This window comes from Stegodyphus dumicola, chromosome 9 (assembly GCF_044657685.1).
Source record: "Stegodyphus dumicola isolate Sdum_Otavi_A_Nest chromosome 9, ASM4465768v1".
NCBI classification, from domain to species: Eukaryota; Metazoa; Arthropoda; class Arachnida; order Araneae; family Eresidae; genus Stegodyphus; species Stegodyphus dumicola.
In genome coordinates this window covers 82,780,680-82,802,715 of record NC_140776.1, presented here as the reverse complement: position 1 = coordinate 82,802,715, position 22,036 = coordinate 82,780,680, and the positions used below count along the sequence as shown (strand labels likewise).

At 32.0% G+C, this 22,036-nt stretch overlaps 1 protein-coding gene across 2 annotated transcripts in view; it reads left to right on the top strand.

Annotated features, from left to right (window-relative positions):
- LOC118194224 (uncharacterized) overlaps positions 1 to 22,036 on the top strand; it is a 198,173-nt gene that overhangs the window by 151,427 nt on the left and 24,710 nt on the right. The window contains exons 1-2 of one of the 2 annotated variants that reach the window (XM_035365442.2): positions 2,388 to 2,597; positions 13,596 to 14,362. In XM_035365442.2, coding sequence (XP_035221333.1) covers positions 13,683 to 14,362 — 680 coding nt within the window. In that variant the 5' untranslated portion in view covers positions 2,388 to 2,597; positions 13,596 to 13,682. Of the gene's footprint in view, positions 1 to 2,387; positions 2,598 to 13,595; positions 14,363 to 22,036 lie in introns of those variants that run through there. The other variant, XM_085823699.1, reaches the window with a different exon arrangement.

Sequence of the window (22,036 nt, the reverse complement as noted above, 5' to 3'; positions counted from 1 at the left end):
CTTTAGTATTTTATACTCGTAGTAAATGTATTTATTCTATATAATATATATATATATATATATATATATATATATATATATATTCTATATAACGTATTTTAAAGTATTTAAATTTAATAATATTCTAATTCTTTTAAATGTTGGATGATGTTTTTTATTTCGATATTCAATTTCAGTAATATTTTAATCTAATTAAACGTTGGCACAATGTTTTTATAGCGGTGTTTTTATTCTCTTCTTTGCTATATGAAAGTAATAATAACCTTACTTTAGTATTTTATACTCATAGTAAATGTATTTATTTGCACTTGCCTGCCATCTTAAAAAACGACATTTTCAACAAAAAAATTAATCCATTATTTCTAACGATATTTTTTTTTTTTTTTTTTTTTTTTTTTTTTTTTAAGTTTCGAATACTTTACTATGCGTAAAAACAGCGTTTTTCAAGATGGCTGACGTTTGTAGAAATCGCACCAACAATTGCGCCAACGTAAATCTCCAAAAATCCGTGCAACCGTCTACCAAAGTAGCACCCTTTTTTCTTTGTTAAAAGCATTACACACTTTCACAATTATTTTTTAAAATTTCTGTCGGAAGACTGTTATTATTTTCCCCTTAAACGCATAAAATACTGTTACAGTATTTTCAGTTTTTCTTAAAAGCATAACATGCTGTCACTAATTTTATATTCTCTTGAAAAATTGTCACTATTTAATATATACTTAGATTCCATTTCGTTAATGGGAGGTTAACTTAGGAGATTACGAAACTCAAAAATCAATAAATAAAGCTACTATAAATTTACAGAATGTGACTTCACCACAATGAGACTGAACTGGGAATGTAAAAAACGATTCATGGAAATACAAACTTATGTACTCGTATTAAAGTTAGAGAAAAAAGTAAATATGACGAATTGCCGTAAGTTGGTGGATAAACTACAAAACAGTAAAAAGTGCACATAATCTTTTAAAAAACAAACATAAGGAATAATATTAGGTAATGTGATAAATAAAATTTTATGCTAAAATTTTCATAAAATTTCAGAAGTTGTTTTTATTCGCAATACTCCCTTTAAGCATGTAAAAAGGGGCCCATATTCTACATTCATATTCAACTGTTTGATAAATGAGAATCTACCCCATAATTTATTTTCAAAATAAAATCACTAGTAAATTGCTCTTTGCAATGGACACGGATCGCAGGATTCCTTAAAAAGTCTCCTTCATATACCATCAGGTAAATTTTAACGGAAATCATAATGGAAAGACTGCAATCCATTGTTAAATAAGATGTCTAAAGTCTGTATATCCTACTGGTCTTAAAAAGCAAAAACTGGAAAACGCTAGCAGGGAGAAGATTGGACTGGAAAAAGCTGTTTGAGAAAGCCAGAGCCCACCCTAGGCTGTCAGGCATTGAGAAAAAAAGGTATGTGGTATGGTGTAAGTCTGTATGTGGAATTATAACGTTATATTAGATTAGGTGATCAGGTTATCTGACATGGGAAAACACATGAGAGCTATCTTTCTAAGGAGAGGGATGCCTTAGTGAGGGACTTTCAAGAAGAATTAATAGGAATTATATTTAACGTTTATTTTTATAGATTTTAAATTGCACACAAACAATTTTTTAAACTAATCATCCTTGTCTAAAATCTTTAATTTCATGACCCATATTTCTATTAGTTGCATGGAAATTTTCTAGGCGCACCTGACGCAAGAAAAGCCTTAGTAATATAGAATTTTCTTAATTATTGCAAGGATTTAAAATTCTGAATGATTTGAGTTTCAAACTATTGTAAAATAAATTTACTCTCTTTCAAATGCTCGCTGAAATTCCTTGAAAAGCTGTATATTGCGGCTCTCTGCCCTTCTCATTTTATTTTCAGAAAAAGATCATAAAACCAGATTTCAACTTTTTTCTCAACGTCTTGTTTATACTTTTCTCTAATGCATGGCTGACCTCATTAAGTCATAAATCGTAACACAAATGCTTCGTAAAATCACTGACCATGGGGAAACAATCCTAACAAATTTGGAAACTATATTCTGAAAATCTGCATTATTTTAATGGAAAAAATATGATAATAATATTTATAAGAATGCAAATATATGCATTAACCAATGTTACGAAAATCGTATTATCCGATTAGAGTTTGTAAAATTCAGCTACAATCAAAGTTGGAGACCGCTAGTAATTACGTTAACCTTTACTCTAGGGGGAGGAAGAGAAAAAAAAAATATTATTAAAAGAAAACGCTCGAAGGAATCCTTCAGGGTTGTGAATAAAAACAAAACAAATAAGTAAATAAATAGTAAAGGGGACGAAGTAAAATCCGGGTGAGGGAGAGGGGGTAAAATATCAGAGTCGAAAAAGAGGTGGGGACCGATGGGTGCGCCGATGGTGAAATTAACCCTCATTTAGACGGTGTTCCGCCCGAACAGAAGCCGCAGAACCAAGCACTGTGAGTTACGGGGAAATTGGGAGTGGATCAAGGGTTGCTCCGCCGGCGGGGAATCTACCAAAGAAGCAGCGGAGATCTCCCGTAACCCACGCGGCTGAAGGGAAAACAAATTGGCGGTGTGTTATCGTCAGCGGTGAGTTGTCTCAATTTAAAATTATTGCTATTGTAAAGAAAGGTCAAAGAGATTATATGTTAAGCTTTAAAGAAAAAGCTTTTAAAAGTAAACTTTTATTGAAAACTCTAAAGTAATTAATGAACTAAAAGGAGCACGATGGAGTTTAATGGAAACAAAATATTAAATAATTTTCTTTGCAACATTCCTCTACGACTTTATATCACGTATAATAAAAGCATAAGACGCCCCTGATAAATTTATAAAGGTAATGGCTTACAATTTTGACAGGGCAGCTCAATTATTAGTTTTCGTTACTTAGGTTTGTGCTATAAAATCCTAGATGAATTTTGTAAAGTGAATTAATAAATATCTTGTTCTCATAAATCTACATGATAAATTATCATACTCTTTTTAACTCATTAATTACTTTATGGGTTTTATATACAAGTTTATTTATTTATTACTTTTTTTTTTTTCATTTTTAGTCTCAATGATTCGTTATCATTAAAATAATTTGTTCAATTGAAAAATATTTTGGCAACAATGAAGAACCTACCAAAACTGATAAAAAAATCTAGTAATTATTCGAAATTTCGCTTAAAATTCAAGAATTATATAATGCATTTCATGTGATTTTCGTTCAAAAGATTTTTTTTCCGCTCAATTCGATGGCGCGAACTGTAGAGTTATGAGGGTTTTAACTTTTTGGACAAGCGAAAGTATATGCGAAAAATCGTTTCAATATTAAATCTTGAAAAAAAATCTAAGCAAAAATATTTTTAAAAAAGATCACTGCCTTACATTGTGGTGTCATCTACAATGGGAATGTGGGCAAAATTTAACATCTAAGTTAGATTATCAAGAAGTAGTTTTAAAATCGATGACAAAGCTCTGACCATAGCGACAAACACCCTGAGTGAGCTAAAAAAATAACTTATAATTAAAAAAAAAAGTTAAATTTGAATTTGCTGTTGCGAGAACACTATATTTAAATATATAATTAAAAATCGTATATTTAAAAATACTCATCTTTTGCAGCCATTTAACTCTATTCCAGATGTTTCATACGTAAATGAAAATTTTAGATTGATAAGAAAGTATTATTGTGATATTATATAATATTTTATTTTTAATTAAGAAAAACTCAGATTGGCAATTCTCTGCACCTTAATTTTACTTATACTTGGAATTCGAATTAGTGTTTTTTTGTCCCATCTATTGCAACTAATGTTATTTATAAAATGCTAAATATCTTCTATAAAACTTACCTTATTCTTTATATTAAAACAGCTGTTGGCTTTATTATTTGATTTAGTTTAAGGACTGGAATTTTTTTTTTTTTCTTTTTTTTTTTTTTTTTTTTTTAATATTTGATTACTTTTTATGAGTTTGCCAGTTTGGGGTTGTTTTTGCGCTTAGCGGCCATGTTGTATTCTTGCCAACTATATTAAATGAAACTTAGCTATTTCACATAGGTTTTTATTTTTTAATTTGTATTCGATAGCAGTATTTAAATTATTCTTTTTTTGTACTCTGAATCTGGCTAATGACCATCTATGTTTTACCATCTATCATCTATGTTTTCAGGTTAAAGTTAAGGGGGGTTGAGCTACACCAGACAAAGTTCCATTTTATTCTATATTATTTTTTACCTTTTAAGAATTTTTACATAATCTTGGTAATTTCAGAAATATACCTTTTGATTTAATTAGTTCATTTAAGATTATTTTAAACATGCCTTTTCTCCTAACTTCAGGGTGTTTAAAGCAAGCTTTATTGATATATTATTTTTAACCTTTTTTTCCTTTACTTTTTTATTTTATTATCATTTGTTTAAATGTCTCAATTTTTTTTTAAATTAACAGACTACTTGTTTATTAACTTTGCCACGTATTTCTTATTTATTTATTTGTTTCTTGACGAAATTAAAAAAAAAGTTGATAAATATTATTGCTTTAGAACAAATTATCCTTTAATTGCAATTGCACATATAAATTTATCTTTATATATATATATGAGCTGTATCATGACAGTTTTTTTTTTTTTTTTTTTTTTTTTTTTTTTTTGCGTAGCGGCCATACTGGATTTTTACCATCTATATTAAATTAAACTCGGGCGCTGCCCGTTTATTTTATGTGTTCTTGTTTTTAAAAGCACACTCAGCATGAATTAGCTATAATGCATTTATGCAAGTGTTACATCAAAACTTAGTTTCACTAGTATGAGTATTTTTTAAGTATATATTTGCAAGAAAAAGGTATGAGCAAAACTTTATTTAAACAGACATGCATACGAAGATATACAAACAGTTCTTCATTAGATGTTTTTGTTTGTCTTTGAAAAGAATTAATTTCTTTGTGGCAAGAGTTTTCTTTTAAATTACGTAGTATAATTTTCTTGCGAATAAACGCAGCATTCCCAGCTTACTGAAAGGACTCCTTTAAATTTAGAAAGTAAATTATCGTAATAAAAATATATATTACTTCCAAAACAGATAAATAACCATTCTTCAGCATTAGTTTATTCTCTTGGGGGATATCAGTTTAAAACATATATTTGGTTTAGTTTAGCGTAACTCATTATAAAATTTCATACTGTAGAGGAAAATTTTGAACATGCTGCTGTAATACCCAGCTCCATTCAATCTTCATATCTTAAAATACTCAGTCGATAAATATATACGATAACGTTTATGAATCTGAGCTACGGTAATCATATGCTAAATCTACTATTAAATTAATTAATTATTTAAAAGAACTTTAAATGGAATTATTTTCTCTTTTTCTTTATAAAATTATTGCCTACATAAATTTTAAGTGTAATATGTGTTACATAATTTAAAGAGTATGTTCTAGAACACAATTAATAAAACCAGTTCCGAAGCAAATTTTCTGGTGCCTGAAAATCTTGCATCATTTTTTTTAATGTGTGTGTGTAATTTAGTAATTTAGTTTCTCATCGAAAATACATTTTCCTAACCAAATTTTGAATTATTATTGCTGAACTCCACTTAAGGTAATTTCATTGATTGTCTACAGAAGTGTAGTAATTTCTCCAATCATTCCTGACATTACATTTATATACTCATTATAATCTTTTAGTCTGTAGGATCTCTAGTCTTAGACGCAGTTTATATTAATGACATATAGTAGAGTAATACCAAAGAACAAAAATCCAAATATTATTTCTGCTTCTTAATAATTATATGCTTTATTTCTTTTTTAGCCCTAAACAATATACTCATATAATGTACTGAGATTTAAAAGTCTGTATACTCGTTTATTTATGCTTTCCGAAACGATCTACCGAAGTTACGGAGAATTCAACTATAGGGATAAATAATTTTTTTAATCGTAAATGAAATGAAAAAAAGTAATGAATTCATAGTTTTTCCTGCCTTTTCCATTTTTCATTGGCTCTAAAGAGTTACACGTACTAAAATTATTCTTTCAGTGTTAATCGAAACGCATTTTAAGTGGTAACAAATGGTTATGAAGGCTGTTTGAAATTAATTTCTAGATTATATATCCATACTAACTTTATTATATTTAAGACGCAGTAATATAATTATTGTACTCGTTTTATAAATCACATGCCCTATATAAAACTAATAAACTATTATATCAAATTGCTGTTATACAGCGTTGAAGATACTCGGCTTCTTTGAAATGTTTCGTCATTGAAAAAGCCCACCAGCGGCCGAGCGGTAAAGACGCTGAACACTGGTAGTTCGGTCTGAGGTTCGAATCCCGCGAACGGGCTGGCTGCATGGGCGTTTTCGTGGTTTTCGCCATGTGTAACGTGTATACGAGCCAGTTTCCCTTAGAAAGTCCTCCACGAAAGGCATCCCTCCCTTTAGGCAGATAGCCCTCGTGTGCTTTGCCATAATTAAATACACACACACACACACACACACACACACGTCATTGAAAAACTTAATTCCATTTATATGAGTTTAGTACCGTATTTACTCGTGTAATAGTCGCACTTTTTTTGCCAATATTTCATTGTGAAAGTCTTGGTGCGACTATTATGCGGCGAAATCTAGTCCACAATATTGTACACTTTTGGCGATTTTTTCCGCTTCAAAACGGGAGGTGCGACTATTACGCGAGTAAACACGGTAATATGTACATATTAGTATAATGAAATGTACATATTAGTGCATTAGATTCAAACTAATATGCTTTTATTTCCAAATATTACGATTCACCTATTGAGAAACTATAAAGACGACTACTCTCTATAAAGACGACTAATAAAGAAACTAGGGGAGTTTATTCAAAAGGATAAAAGTGCACCGTGATAATTTTATATTATCACGGGGGAAAAAAACCTTTTTATCTCCAGCGCGCGGAACTGTATATCGGAAATTCTGAAGATACGCTTATTTTAAAATTATTTTGCCATATTGCTATTGAACTGAATTTTATGGTTTAAGTGCAAACATGATATTTAATAAATAAATGTAACACACAAAACGTTAAAAAGACGCCCCTTTGGACTTCATATAAAATCTGAAACCTTTCAGATTTTTTTATTTTATATTATTATTATTATTGTTATTATTTAAGCTTTTTAGCTTTATTATGAAGCGTCGCTTTCCTCGCACTTCTGCCGCAAACAATTTAACAGTAAAGTCACAAAAATTTTAAAACCAGCATATGTTTAGATTTTCCGATACAGTTGGCATACACCTTTCTTCTTTTTTCAGTCTTTTCTCAGTTTATTATATCAGTGTTCAGTTTTCTTACTAAGATAGCCTATATTCTCGCGCGCTGGACGTAAAATTGTTTCTTTCTGTACTGTGTTGCCATTGCTCGCTTTGAAATTTTTGAGTTTGTTAATCAAAAATTGGGTAAAGTTTTACAATATATATATATATATCGATAGATAATAAAACAAATTCGAAGTTCAAAATTCGAGCTTCCAGGTGTCCGTGTTTGGCTGCAGGACTACGTTATTTAAAATTTGATAGCTCTGATTACTTTTGTTTTTTCAAAATGCGAGAAACATACATACATTATGTATGTTTCTCGCATTCTTATTCTATTATTTAATTCTTCTTATTTAATTTCTTTAAATACAACACAGGTTAGTAATATTTGCTAGCAACAAACTGAAAAAGTGATAAGCCGTTTTATTCAACTCGAAATGCAGTTTCGAGACTAGTATCTCATTCAGGACTAATGTTCCTTTTGGGCTAAACATTTTTAGGCCAAAGCAATCTCAGCAAAATTTCTAAACCAATCTCAGAGAGAAAACTAAACATTGGTATTATGAAGAGAAAAGATTGAGGGGAGGGAAACAGAAAATGTATGCCAACACTTAAATCTACATTGGGAATTCTAAATGTATACTGCTATGCTGCTTTTAAAATTTTTCTATTGAGTTGTGTGCATGGCGTAAATGCGAAGAAAATGAGGCTTAATTATTAAGGTGAATAGACAAAAAAAGAAAATGTAGGAGTGAGTTTAAAAGAAGACTTGTCGAGTCGAGAAAGTGAAAAAGATAATAAACCTTTTTGGGCGACCTTTAAAATCTGAAACCTTTTAGATCCTATTACTTTTTTTTTTTTTTTTTTTTTTTTGTTCTGTTTTGTTTTTGCTATTAATGATGCCAGGCTATATGGCATGGGATAAAAATTGGTGTAATTTTCAAGAGTAAAGGGTGAGATGTCAAAGGCTGACGAGAAAGAGTCACCAGTTAACAGTTACGGATTAAAATTTTAGCTGGAATAAACCAAGGCATAATGTGTGATAAAACAGATGTTTGGTTTGGTTTATTTAATTATAGCAAAGCATACTAGGGCTATCTGCCTAAGATAAAACAGATGTAATTATAATTAGAATATTAAAAGCTGCTCAAGAAGAAACAATAAATAAGTTTGTATATGAAGATAGGTACGTAAGTTTTTTTATTTTACAATTCTCGTAAGGAAAATAATGTTAAAAATTAATTTAAATGTTTTGGTATGAAATATGCGTCTGCTTTCCAATAGGCGAAGCAATTAAAAGAAATTCCTGTATTCAAAGAGGCATGTGTGCGAGATATACATTGAATGCAATTTATATTAATTTTAAAGGTCATTTCGGAAGAAGAAAAAATTTCGTTATTAAAAGATTAGGAGTTTTCCAGCTGAAAAAAATCATATTTATATAAAAGAAAATATGAAAGGTTTCAAATTTTAACTGTCGCCCAGAAAAGTTTGTTAAGATTTTTTACACTCTCATTGAGCTCGTAATCTGTTCTTACACTCCCTCCTACTAACAATTTCTTTTGTCCTTTACTACTAAGCATAATTTTCCTCGTTCTTTTGACATACACAATTCAACAGCAAAATTAGAAAAATTTTAAAAGCAGCATGGCATTATACGTTTAGGAATAGCTATAAAGCGTTATGTGTTGGCATTACATTTTTTTCAGCCTTTCTCAGTTCATCGTATCCATATTCAGTTTCCTTACTAATATGGCTTTACAAAACTCATTTTTGCCTTTTTAATACTAAAGTTTTGTGTGTTTACTTTATATATCATATTCCTAGAACGTACACCACATAAAACTCGATTCAGCAGCAAAATCACAAAATACTTAAAAACAGCATGTATCTAGAATTTCCGATAGACAGCCTCGCGTGCTAAAGTTTTTTTTTTTTTCTTCGTGGGGGGGGAGCAGTATTGCTACTGCTCGGTTTGAAATCGTCGAGTTTATTAAACAAAAATTCTTTAAAGTTTTACAAAGTACGAAATAGATAATAAAGCAAATTCGAAATTCCAAATTTGGCTTCCAGGTGCCCATGTTCGGGTGGAGGACCACGTTATTCAAAATTTGATGGCTCCAAGTACCGTTGTTTTTTTTTTTTTTTTTTTCATAGTGCGAGAAGCATGTTTACATTCATGTAGATTCTTCATTATTTATTTTTTTTAAATATAATACAGGGCGATAATATTTGGTGGCAACAATTTGAAGTGATACGCCGTTTAGAATGTTTCGAGACTAATATTCCATTCGGGGGTAACATCTCTTTTGGGCTAAAAATAAGAAAGGGAAAAAATCAAGGCTTTATAATATTTTTCTCTCAAATGTATTTCAAAAGTTCTCTAAATAAGAATTATAAGAGAATGTTACAAATTTAATTGAAATTAACATATTTATGCTTTATTTTGGGACAAATCATAAGGCTTTGTTTCAAAGGATTTTTATGGGGAAAAGTTAAATTTTTTTTTTTTTTTTTTTTTTTTTAATTTGAGAAAATTATTTCCTTAAATCTAGGTAATGAATTATAGCGAGTTTGGGAAATGAATGCTTAGTTTTATAAAATGTGGAACTCAGTTACATGAATGCAGTATCACCTTTGTTACAATAAGTTTCCGCATTTAAGCATAAGGTTAACGATTAAAAACCTGACAAAGGCGATACTGGCGATACCCAAATACCTCAAAATTTTAAAATTAAATACAAATAAAATTAATTTCTACTTTTTAAGGTAAGCAGTAAACAAATACGCGTGTGTAACAAATTTTATAAAAATTGCTTTTTAAGATATTACATTTTATTTCTTATGAAATATAATGCTTTGCAGCAATATTTTAATGAAGAAAGATGTAATGTATGGCATGAATTAAGTATTTGGGTCTATAATATTTATTGTATGCGATAGAAATATGAAAACCAATTTCAAGAAGAACGCAAGAGTTAACATTATCAGTAACGCTTCAAATTCTAATCTGAATTGTTTAATTTTATATAAGTTGTAACTCCCTAAATCTTAGATTATTTTATATTTAAAACTAATAATCCCTCTCTCAAAAGTACTTTTATGAATTTTTATAAATGAATAAAGGACTTCCTTCAAAAACATTATTTATTAAATCAACATCCTTTCAAACTTTCTTTTAAATAATTGTCTCAAATTTAAGACAGTGTTTCTCCTCTTCGCTTAAGGTTTTTTCTATAAACTATACCTATATACGCATCCTAAATCTTGAAAAGTATGTTAAAATAATTTCTTAATTGCTTAAGTTAAAAAATGTATATAATTAGTTTTATTTCATAGTGTATGAGTTAAACCATTTAATTTCCTCTCATTTTAAACACTTTAAAATGATCCAGGTCACATATGCAAAAATGCCTCATAAGTTATTAATATACTTCCGATTAGTAATCTCTATCTCACAAAACTGATTAGGTTGCTGGTAAGTAAGGCATTATAGGTTTTTCTTCTATTTTGAAATCTTTCAATTCTTATTACTGCCATTATCCTTGTAATCATCTTTATAGAGAAAACTTTGCATAAACAGCTATTGTTTATTTCTAATCAGTTCATTTTTTACTTGTAATCAGTTGTTCTCAGCTTGATTTTCGGATTTTAATTATGTGAAAATATAAAAAGGAAATGATTCTCTGCTCATCACATTTGCAAAAAAGTTATGAAAGAGAGGGAAGATTAAATATATATTATAATCAAATCATAAACAGTATGTAAAGAACTACAAGCGCGAATAAACTGATAAATTTTACCGAAATATTTTTCAAGTGAATAAACAAGTTTTGAGAAAAATATTTTTATTAGAAAATTCATTGTCTTATAACAGCAGAAGTTGCATTTAAAAATGTTACGAATCTTTGCCAATGATTTAAATCTCTTTCTCTTAATCTAAAAATGTACTTAAGAAATCTGAAATTAAAAAAATTAAAAGAAAGGGGGAAACGATTATCTCCCGAGGTACGTAATATATAGATTTAAAAACATCTTTTGATAATAACAAAAATGCCATAAATATCAGTAATATGAACCGGATCTAATGTAAATTAAACACAATGCTTTTATAGCTTTTGAATTGCTCAATTTCTTAAGTAGTTGTAACGTGAAAGATAATTTAATGATCTCAAGGCATGTCGAATGTCAACACATTTATTATTGTAGGAGTGATAAATGCAGAGTAGTGTTAACAGAATGTGCCAAAAGGTTTGTGCAAAGGTTTGCAAAAATCTACTCAAGATGCGTTTGACATCAAAAGAACTCGTCTTTCAAAGATTCGATAAAATTGTCTTTGAGGGTATTTACTAAATTGGGACACGGTCGAAGTTTCAAACAACAATTTTTTTAAGCTTTGAAATACTTCTAAAATGCGTAACAAATGTCTGAATGCATGCACTGCCCAAGATTTCGCTTCTTCCTTTAGACTGCCAGTATCCTTGTAATGTTCTTCCGGGATTTACACTTCAGATGGTAAGTGTGTTTTTTCTTGGTCTTTGTAACTTTTAAATCATTTCCTCCGGGTTTTACCCTAGTGGGATTCCTTTGTTTAATGGCAGTTTACACTTTTCGCTTTGTTTGATGTCTCTATACATTTTTATAAGGTATTATGATTTTATGGAAGTTTCTCCTCACTTAAAAAAGATATAAGATTTATTACAATTTCCTTTAATTTCATGTGTCCTACTATTCGTTTCTAAAAACAACTTAACCTCACTTTTAAGTACACGATTTTCCTTATTCATACTCTAAAAAGTAATAATTTCTTATTTACAACAGTATTTTGATTTAATTAGTAACATTAGTTTCTCTGTTTTAGATGTCATGTATCCCATAATCTCTCTAAATTACGTGTTTGCTTGCTCTGGTTTTTAGTTTTTAACGCGTGTATTTTACTAAATCGCATTGCTTCAATTATATTTGTTTCGAGTTATAATTAAAGAATTTATAATTGCACTACTTAACTATTCTAAAAGTCACTACTTAACTATTTTAAAATTATACTAATCTAGCCACCCCTAAGGAAGATTTTGGCGAACTATCGACCTATAATTGACTTATATATGAAAATATTTAAAACTCTGTATGTGAAAAAGTCAATTGTAATCAGTGCAATAATAAGTGTATCCGCTTCTGTCAGATTGAAACTAAAACGGGAATATAATAAACGCTTATCGAGTGGTTATGATCGATGGATAGTTCGGTCTGAATTCAATCCCAGGCGAAAGGGCTAGTTGTATGGTTGAATCTCACGGTATGCAACGTGAATTCTCAGAATCTCTTGGGATATCCTCCACGAAAGTATCCCTCCCCTCATGTGGTTTGCCATATTTAAATAGCCTAACCGCTAGCTGTTATGAATAATAACAACTAGCGGTTAGAATAGCACGGGGGTTTTTTATTCCAAAAAAAAGGAAGCAGTTGCAGTTAATCTTTTTTATCTTTCAAACTCTCTTGCGGGTGCATTAATTTGGGTAATTTATTCTTTTAGCCTCAAAGAATATTTGAGATGGGAATCAAAGGGTCAGTGTTTAAATTAAGTTTAACTAGAAAATCTTAAATGATGATCACAATTTAATTAAATACAAAACTTTACATTATTTGCTTTAGCAAAAAATTCTGTATTCTCACCAAACAAAATATTTTATTAAGCCATACCAACAATATTTCGCATAAAGCTTTAACTTCTGTCGCATGCCTAAGATTTTGTATTTTTTAACAGAAAAGCTGAGTAGTAGCAGAAAAGTAGCAGAAAGCTGAGTATTTATTTAAATACAGAATACAAAAATAAAAAAATACAAAAATGTATTTTTTGTTCTTCTTTAAATTTCCTAAAACATTTTCAAACTTTATAATAGAATAAAAAAGATAAGTTAAATGCGATTTGCAAATGACTAAGCTGCTCTTTTTGACTTTTAATGGAGTTTTTTAAGCATGCACATTATGTTCAGATAAATATTTTGTTTTTCACTTCTGAGCATTTCGTAATTTGAGAGAAGAGAGATACTCTAGGTATTTGCATCATTGTATTCTATATCCATACATTAGCATAAATACCATTCTGCATGCATAAAATGCAATTTATTTTACCTTCTAGAATGGAAGCCTTTTTTTTTTTCTCCGACAGAATAAATTTTATTTATTACACTTATGATGTTTTTGCGTACTTATGCTACTACGTTTATGGTGGGTAGCATATAATTTGATCCAGTTTTATTCCAAAAATTTTAACTTTTCCTTTCCTTTTCTTTTTATAGAAAACTAATGAAAAAGTGTCCGACTACGTGAACGTCGAAGCAAATGCCGTAAGGAGTAAAAATAGTATATATTACCTTTATTCATATATGCATCCATCTTCATTAGATCATTGGTCTCACATGGTGTACCACGCTCCATCGGTTCCTGTGGGACATGCAGTGGCATCACATTCCCAAGTTCAAATGAATCTTCCATCTCCAGAATTTATTGGCTCCTATTATAATGCCTCATATAATAAGGGACCTTCCGCAGCCATACAAGTACCTCAAACTGTTTGCCATTTTCCAGCTTATCAAGAACAATATACTCCATCGTATGCAAGTGCAGACACAGCTGTGTACTTGCCTTCATCGACAATATTATATAACAATGTTTTGTCCCACCATCAGTATGATCCAATTCTATCAGTCAACCAGCGGCTGAAGACGAGATTTGATTTCAGCAGACTAGCTGAATCTGCGACTACTGCAGATGTACCTCCGTTGGGAACTATTGGAGGTCCTCCTGATGACCCCTTCGGAACACTTGTGGCTTCATGGTGCCCACTAGGAATGAATCATAGATACGGAAACTCAAGGACTGGTATGTTACCTAATGGAGGTTCTACAAGACCAAGGAAAGAATTCATCTGTAAATTCTGCCAGCGCAGGTTTACGAAATCGTACAACCTTCTCATTCATGAAAGAACTCACACAGATGAGCGACCGTACACCTGTGATATCTGTCACAAGTCCTTCAGGAGGCAAGATCATCTCAGAGATCATAGGTAAGTTGTTTCTTTAAAAATGTTACAATTTTTCTTTAATTACTTTTGGAAGATATCTTTTGTTTTATTAAATAAGAAACTTTTACGCGAATTTAATATTAAAAGAAAATCACAGTAAGAAAAGACAATTGCTTTTGTAACATGGTTTTAAGAGAAATTACACTCAGTTCAAAATCACGATATTTTTTCTCTAACAATAATGTTAATATTTTGGAAAACAAAGCATATTTTAGAGCGAATAATTAGTAATTATCGTTAAATAGATTAAACAAGTTTGGATCTTCTATGACAATATACAAGAATGTAAATATATCAGTATTTTTCTTCCATTTTTTTATGTTTAATTCATGTATGAAATCAGTGTTCTTATTTCAGACCATGAATTTACATAAGCACATAAAGCACACTACGCCTCAAATATTTCTTACGCAGAAAACGAAAATTCAGAATTGTTAAAAATGATTAAATTTCTGAATGTAATGTGAAAAGCAGTACAGGGAACGAAAGAAGTTTTATTTGGAAATGCGAGTATTTTATATCAGTGTCAGTAGGTATATAAAACAACGTCATGATTTTACGACAACTCACGTCTTATTTCTGCAGCCTTTAACAAAGCCGCAGTTAGGTATTTTTCAAGTGTCGAAAACAGATAAATGTGTTCCTCTATATGCAACAGAATGAACCTGTAGTAGACCCTCTGTGAAGCTATCTGCGAAGAGAATAGTATTTTGGAGTACGCAAAACAAGCATCCATACTGTACCTCATTCTACAGAAATCACCTAAAAATGTGGCTAAAATCATCTGGAATCAAGAGTGATCATCTTAGAAAATATAAGTATTCCAGAATATCTGAAAATTTTGTGTTCTACAAAATTAAATTTTAAATCATAACTGTTATAATAATTTCTAATCGGAGTTCCAGATATTCATAAAAGTAAGAAACGTAGTAAATTATAGTTGATAGAAAAAAAAGCGTTAACAAACACGTTTTTGAATATTGAAATAGTATAAATAATAATGAAATTAGTATATAAAAACTTTACTACTTTTTAAGCGTTTTTATGCCTTAATGTTTCTTGCTTTTAATCACGCAAAATTATCAATAATTATTAAAATCTATTTTACTTAACTCTTGCAATATAGACAGAAGAGAGGTATATGAAAGTGTTTTTAGCCAAGTCAAAGATATTACGCAATTTCTTATTATTTTAAGTCTTTTGAAGCTCTTTTCACCACTTGCACCAATTTTTTGGTAAATGGTTAAAACATTCTTGATGTAATTTCCAGATTCGGATACAGGTGCAATTACTGAACAATCTTTCGAAAATCTAAACTTATAGTTGTTTTGGTGTCCAGAATTATTGGAATAGCGGGGTTTTTAAGTTCGATATTTGGGATGAAATTTCTGGAGCATTTGTATAATTTTGATATTTAAATTGTACACTGACGAGCCAAAATATTATGACTCCCCCATATTTTTCAATGAACTCATCTGGATGATGTGGAGGATGCATTATTAAGTGAGAATGGTATTGAAATGCTGATGGAGAAGGTAAGGAATCATTCTTGCACTCACTTTTGGGGGTGATGGGAATTTGATAGAGGACAGATTGCAATGCCCCGAAGACTCGCGACGAATATCTCCGAAACTGCGCGACTGGTAGGTTGTTCAAGAGCTGCCATTGTTAATATTTATGCAAAGTGCGTAAATGACTGTAACACTAGCAGTAAAGACCAAGGTGGTGGACGTTCACGCATCATCAAAGAAAAAGGATATCACAGACTGTTCCACAGCAAAATCGGCGCCAGACAGTGGCTCAGCTGACAGCCCAATACAAATGCAGGTTTAAGTGCAAGTGTTTCGTAACACACAGTTCAGCGGACATTGTCGAATATGAGACTGGACAGCAGACGTCCCATGTGTGCCTCTGTGGACTAAGCGCCATTGTCAACTACGCCTAAAGTGAGCACGGGAACATCGAGACTGGGCCATGGATAAGTGGTAGACAGTTGCCTGGCCATGACTGCTCATTCATTACATCGATGGTCATGTCAGGGTATGCCGTCTTCTATACGAACAGTTGCTTTGCCCTATACAACAGGTCATACACAGGCTGTTGGTGGCGGTACTATGCTTTGGGAGACGTTTTCATGGGCGGCTGTAGGACAGAGAGCCATGTGGAAGAACAGACCATGAAAGCTGCGGACTACCTGAACGTAACTGCGTATCAGCTTCTCCCTTACATGACGTCTGTCTTCCCAATTGGAAATACAGTCTTCCATATCGCAAGAGACACGGGGTCAACGCCCCATGTCTCTTGCGATATGTTGACTCGATCTGTGTTAGAGAGGTTCGTGGAGTATAAGAATGAATTCTAATTAATGCTCCTGGCCACCTAATTCTGTAGATCTTATCCCGATAGAGCACATTTAAGATATCATGGAGTGACAGCTCAGAGGTCAACCACTACCATGTCGGAATACTTCGACTTTGAGTGACCGCTGCTTAGACATTTGATACAACTTGTCTCTAGGCTCTAGCGTGTCAACCAAAAACTTGCGGCATTCATGCCAAGGCAAGTTGTAGCTGTTTTGCAGGCCAAAGGTCGCGCAAAGCATAATTGAGTACGTAGTCATAATGTTTTGGGCTTTTCAGTGTATGCTTTTCTTTTAATGCGCCTAAATCCAAAAACACATTCCTCCTTAATCCTATGTTCAACGACGCCTAAATCCTGTATCATTAGAAAGTGCACATCAGGCATATCTCCTTTATTTTTCACATCTCCGGTTTAAATATGAGATGAAACATCTATCAATTCTATCATTTCTACTATAAAAAAAGTATTTTCTTAAAAAATTAGTGCTTTTATTAATTGACTCTTAGCTATCTGATCTATTTACTTTTTTTTTTTTTTTTTTTTTTTTTTTTTTTTTTTTTTTTTGCCTTTCCCTTTCAATTTCAATTTAGTAGTCATCTTCAAAGGTAAATTTTTCTCATTTTTAGAACTATTTTCTTCCATCTGCTCGGAAGAAAGAGAAAATTCTTCTATCTCATTTGCTTGTTTGTTTAATTCAGTATTATTGAAGACACGAAATCTATCTGCATAAGAGAGGAATGTCTTTGTAAAAGACTATATATGGGAAACTAGCTCCTATTTTTATTACACAAGAAGAAAAACCAAGAACATACCCTTGAAGCAACTCCGTTCACCAGGAATTAACATGGATTCAAGTTCCTAACACACGTTAATCCCTGTATTAAGTGTGTAGTTTTATGTACAATTACAGTTTTGTTTGGAAAGCTTTATTTATTTAACTTTTTTCGTTTCTTGCAGCATTAAATTCTAATGAGGTAACATATATAAAAATTTTAAATACCTTTCTTTAAGATGCTATTCTTTCAGTTCATTGCAATGAGTTACATAATTGATACATTATTTGCTATACTTATCAAATGTTAAGCAAAAATAGCGAAGGGAAAATTATACAAAGTATGTGATACTGATTTTTCTATCTCACTTAATTAAATGCTTTCTTGATTTGGTTTAGTTAAACGATTAAAATAAAAGAATGCAAGGTCGAGCTGCCTAAGGGGAGAATGCCTTCGTCGGCAGAAAAACAGCGGCACGTATTTACCTTACAGATAAATTAATTTTAATTTATTATACTGCTTTCCATTAAAATTGTAACACCAGAAAGGGATGATCTGACGAACGTTAAAATCACATGAAAGGAAGAAGAGCTTGGAATATGCAACTGATTGGTATTTCAGCAGGATTAGTATTCAGACGACGCAGGAGGGAAAAACGTCATCTAAAGCATTGTATAAAATTAAAGTTGTGTAGTGGATTTCTCATTCACAAATTGCTTTGTAAGGTTAGAGTTTGTTCAGAATATCGTGTTATGCCTCGAATAAGAAGAGGAAATGCTTACCAGCGAATTTCAAAATTCCATACAGGCAGGATCGTTGCCTATCGAAAGCGTAGATTATAGTCCCATAATATCGCCTGTTGCACTAGTCGACATCCAACCACTGTCATGCAAATATGGAATCAAGAGATTGATAAGGATCATACTGTATGGCATGCAGGATCTCAACGCCCTCCCGTGACTAACGCCAGAGAGGACAGACATATTGTTAGGTCAGCCCTGCAAAACCGTACGACCACATCATGGACCATTAGTCAGGAAATGGGCATGTTTGCAGCACTCCCAGTATCAGCTCGTAAGGTGAATTGACGTTTGCAGCAGCGTGAACTATCAGCAGGGTGACCATCACTTCCGCTTCCCTTAACAAAGAGGACTCTGAAGTGTTGTAGAAAAAGAAAATATATACATTTATATGTATATTTGCGACGTAATTACAAAATATTTACACTCGAACGCGTCAAATCCCATAGAACTCAATGGTAAATGACCCAATGTTTTGGTCACCACGTAGGGATCGCCGGTGCTTCAGAGCAGGGTACGGAGAAACTTGTTTAGGGCGACTGCATCTTACTTCCTACCTCCATGATTAAATCGTCTACGTATAAACATTCGTTCAATAGTTTAACTGCTTTCTGATTTGTTTCTTTAAAGGTATTTATGTGATGTTTGATAGTAGCGGCAAGCAAAAATGGACTGCATGTAGCTCCAAACAAAATGCGAGTTATCCTAAGTATTTTCGTGTTAGGTTTCCCATCCTTATCTGTAAGGTTATTTGCCCACAAAAATCTTACAGCATCCCTATCTTCAGGTGACAGAGAAATCTGGAGAAAGGCTTGTTCAATGTCGGCAGTAAATGCTGTGCTATGTGTACGAAATTGTATTAATATCTCTAACAATGGTGGATTTAAATGAGGACCGGAATAGAGACAATCGTTTAAAGAGTATTCGTTTTTCGAATGGCTGGATGCATCAAATACAACTCTCACGGGTTTGTCAGGTCGAATAACTGGCATGTAATAAATTCTTCCTGTTTCTTCAGAACTTGGATCAATTTCCTCCGTTATACCCATTTTTAAATGCTGTTCTATAACTGAGTGATACTGCTCATGAAGCAGTGGATCATTTCTTAACCTTTTAACCAGTTTATTAAAGCGAACTTCTGCATTTACGTAATTCGTTTTTAATTCAGACGAATGTTCATTCCAAGGGAGGTTAACCTCATATCGCGTTTCTTTAAATTTGATAGTGCTGTTAAAATTCTCTAAAATGTCATTATCTATTTTATTAATTTCCTTCCCTTGTTCTATTCCCAATGTTTCTAATTCCCCAAACTGCTTTAACTGTGTTGAGACCAATTTGTCGTCAACAATAATGTCCATGTTTAACAATTCACCGTTAGAATCAGTCCGGCCTTGAAGGCACCATCCAAATATTGTTTCGGAAGCTATAAGTTTATTTTTTAAACGTTTAAGTCTACCAGTTATTACTTCATGATAGTAATCTGCTCCGATCAAAACAGCAATATTTTTGTCACTGAATTCACAAGAATCAGCTAATTGTAGTCCTATTAACTCTCTGTTAATTTTGGAAACTGGGATATCAGCTAAATTAGTTGCACATATTTTGGTTAGTTTCTAAAGCTTCAATTTCTATATTTAGGGATGGTTTACTTCTGTTTTCTAGTTTGACTTTAACAACATTGTAAGTTTGTTCTGTTGCCTGGTTAACCCCAAAGGCAAATACGGACAAAGTCTCCTTTCGAATAACAGGTAATTTACACTTCTCTGAAATGTCCCGAATTATAAAACATCTCATCGATCTATTGTCTAATAGATTACAAACTGGTTCTAAATTATCCTTCTCAGAAAATGGACGTATCATCACAGTACACGTTTGTGGCAATGCACTGAGGAAAGTTTCGGTTTTTAATTGACTAATCTGAACATCTTATTTACTGCATGGAATTGTCGACACGACCTTGTTTTTCTCCGATTTGGTTTCGAGTTGGAAACAAATAGACCTATTGTGTTTTTTATTACATATTTCGCACATTTTTCTTTCCTTACACTGCTTAATTTTATGCTGAGATTTTAGACACAAAAAACATCGGGCTTGAGATTTTAAAATATTTCTTTTCTCCTCCACGGTTTTAATTTCGCAGCGCTCCGAATCGTGTAGTTCGTCACAATATATGCATTTACTGCTAGCGACTGGAGCAACATATTCATACGTTTTAGGCGAACATTTTTCAAACTGTTTACTGCGCTTGTTGTTTACATTATCGTGAGCTGAGTGGAGAGGATCGTTTGATTTATGCCTCCAGTTATGAATCATTCCCGCTCGGTGTTTTGTTTTTGTTTCTCTACACTCATTTAACTGCGTAGCTCTTTCGCGGCTTTCTATTTCTTTACGAATAAATTCCATTAATTCGTTAACGTTCCATGTTTGGTCACTGTTTCTACTGCGACTGTATTCTAATGTTATCTCTGACGGAATTAATTTTAACAATATTGGGCAAAGTAAACTACCGTAAGTTTCTGATACCACGTTCATTGACTTTAAGCATCTAATTTGAGTTTTACACTGATCATATAAATTCCTAAGATTTTCTATATCCCTTATATTTCTAACAGGGGAAAGATTTAACAGTTTATTCATGTGAGCATTTATTACCAAATCTTTTCTCTCAAACCTGTTAGTTAACAATTCTATAGCTGAATCGTAGTTCTCATTTGTAAGCGAAAGTCCGGAAACGGCATTATAAGCTACCCCACCTAGTAATGACTTTAAGTAACTGAATTTATTTACTTTCGATAATGAGCCATTGTTATGGATAGCTGCCTCGAATTGATTCCAAAATTCCTGCCAATTGCTAGAATCACCAAAAAATTTAGCGATAGTCAATTTTGGAAGGCGAATAATTTTATTATTTTCAGGTTTGGAATCTATAGCGGTTTCATTAGGAATGTTCATACTTTCCTTGTCCGAATTTTCGAGTTTGTGTAATTCCCTCAATTTTTTTCTCTCTCTAAATTGCCACAGTTGGATTTTTTCTTCATATTCTAGAGCGGATGAAACTTCAAGTTCAAATTCTTCCTCTGGGACCTTCAAATCCTGTTCTATTTGAGTGTTTAAATCACTCAGAGTTTTTGCCTTTACGTTTAATATGTTTAAAGTTTCTTCTATTACATTTATACTAACGTCATCTTTGCTTAATTCTGTCTCAATTTTCTTTAGTACTTTGGACACTGCGGTCCTTAATACTTTGCGTTTCGATATAAGCTTAGCGACAGAATCTTCCATAATTACACTTTAAATAGAAAACTTATCCTACCTGTTTTTTGCAGGCTTCGCACACTTCACACCGTGCCAATCCATACTTACGAATCCATATTTTCGAATATTAGCCGGCTTCTCGGCCGATGCACCAAAAAATGTTTATGTACGCACTAATGTACACTAATCGAATGCCGCTGCCTACGCATCTAACTATCTAACGACGTATCTAAATGCCACATCTAAATTCCTGCAAGCGGTGGTTCAGCTATAATTCTATGATCAAATACTCAATCTAGTTTTAAAAGATTTATTAAAATACTAAACAAATTAATCTAATATAGAATCTAGAATCGAATCTAATGTTACATATCAGGAGCAGCGTTCTAACTGCGTCATAACGAATCGAAAGTCAAGTTCTCACTATTGCCATTCTGAGGCAGAGAAAAGTTTGTTTCTAATCAAAC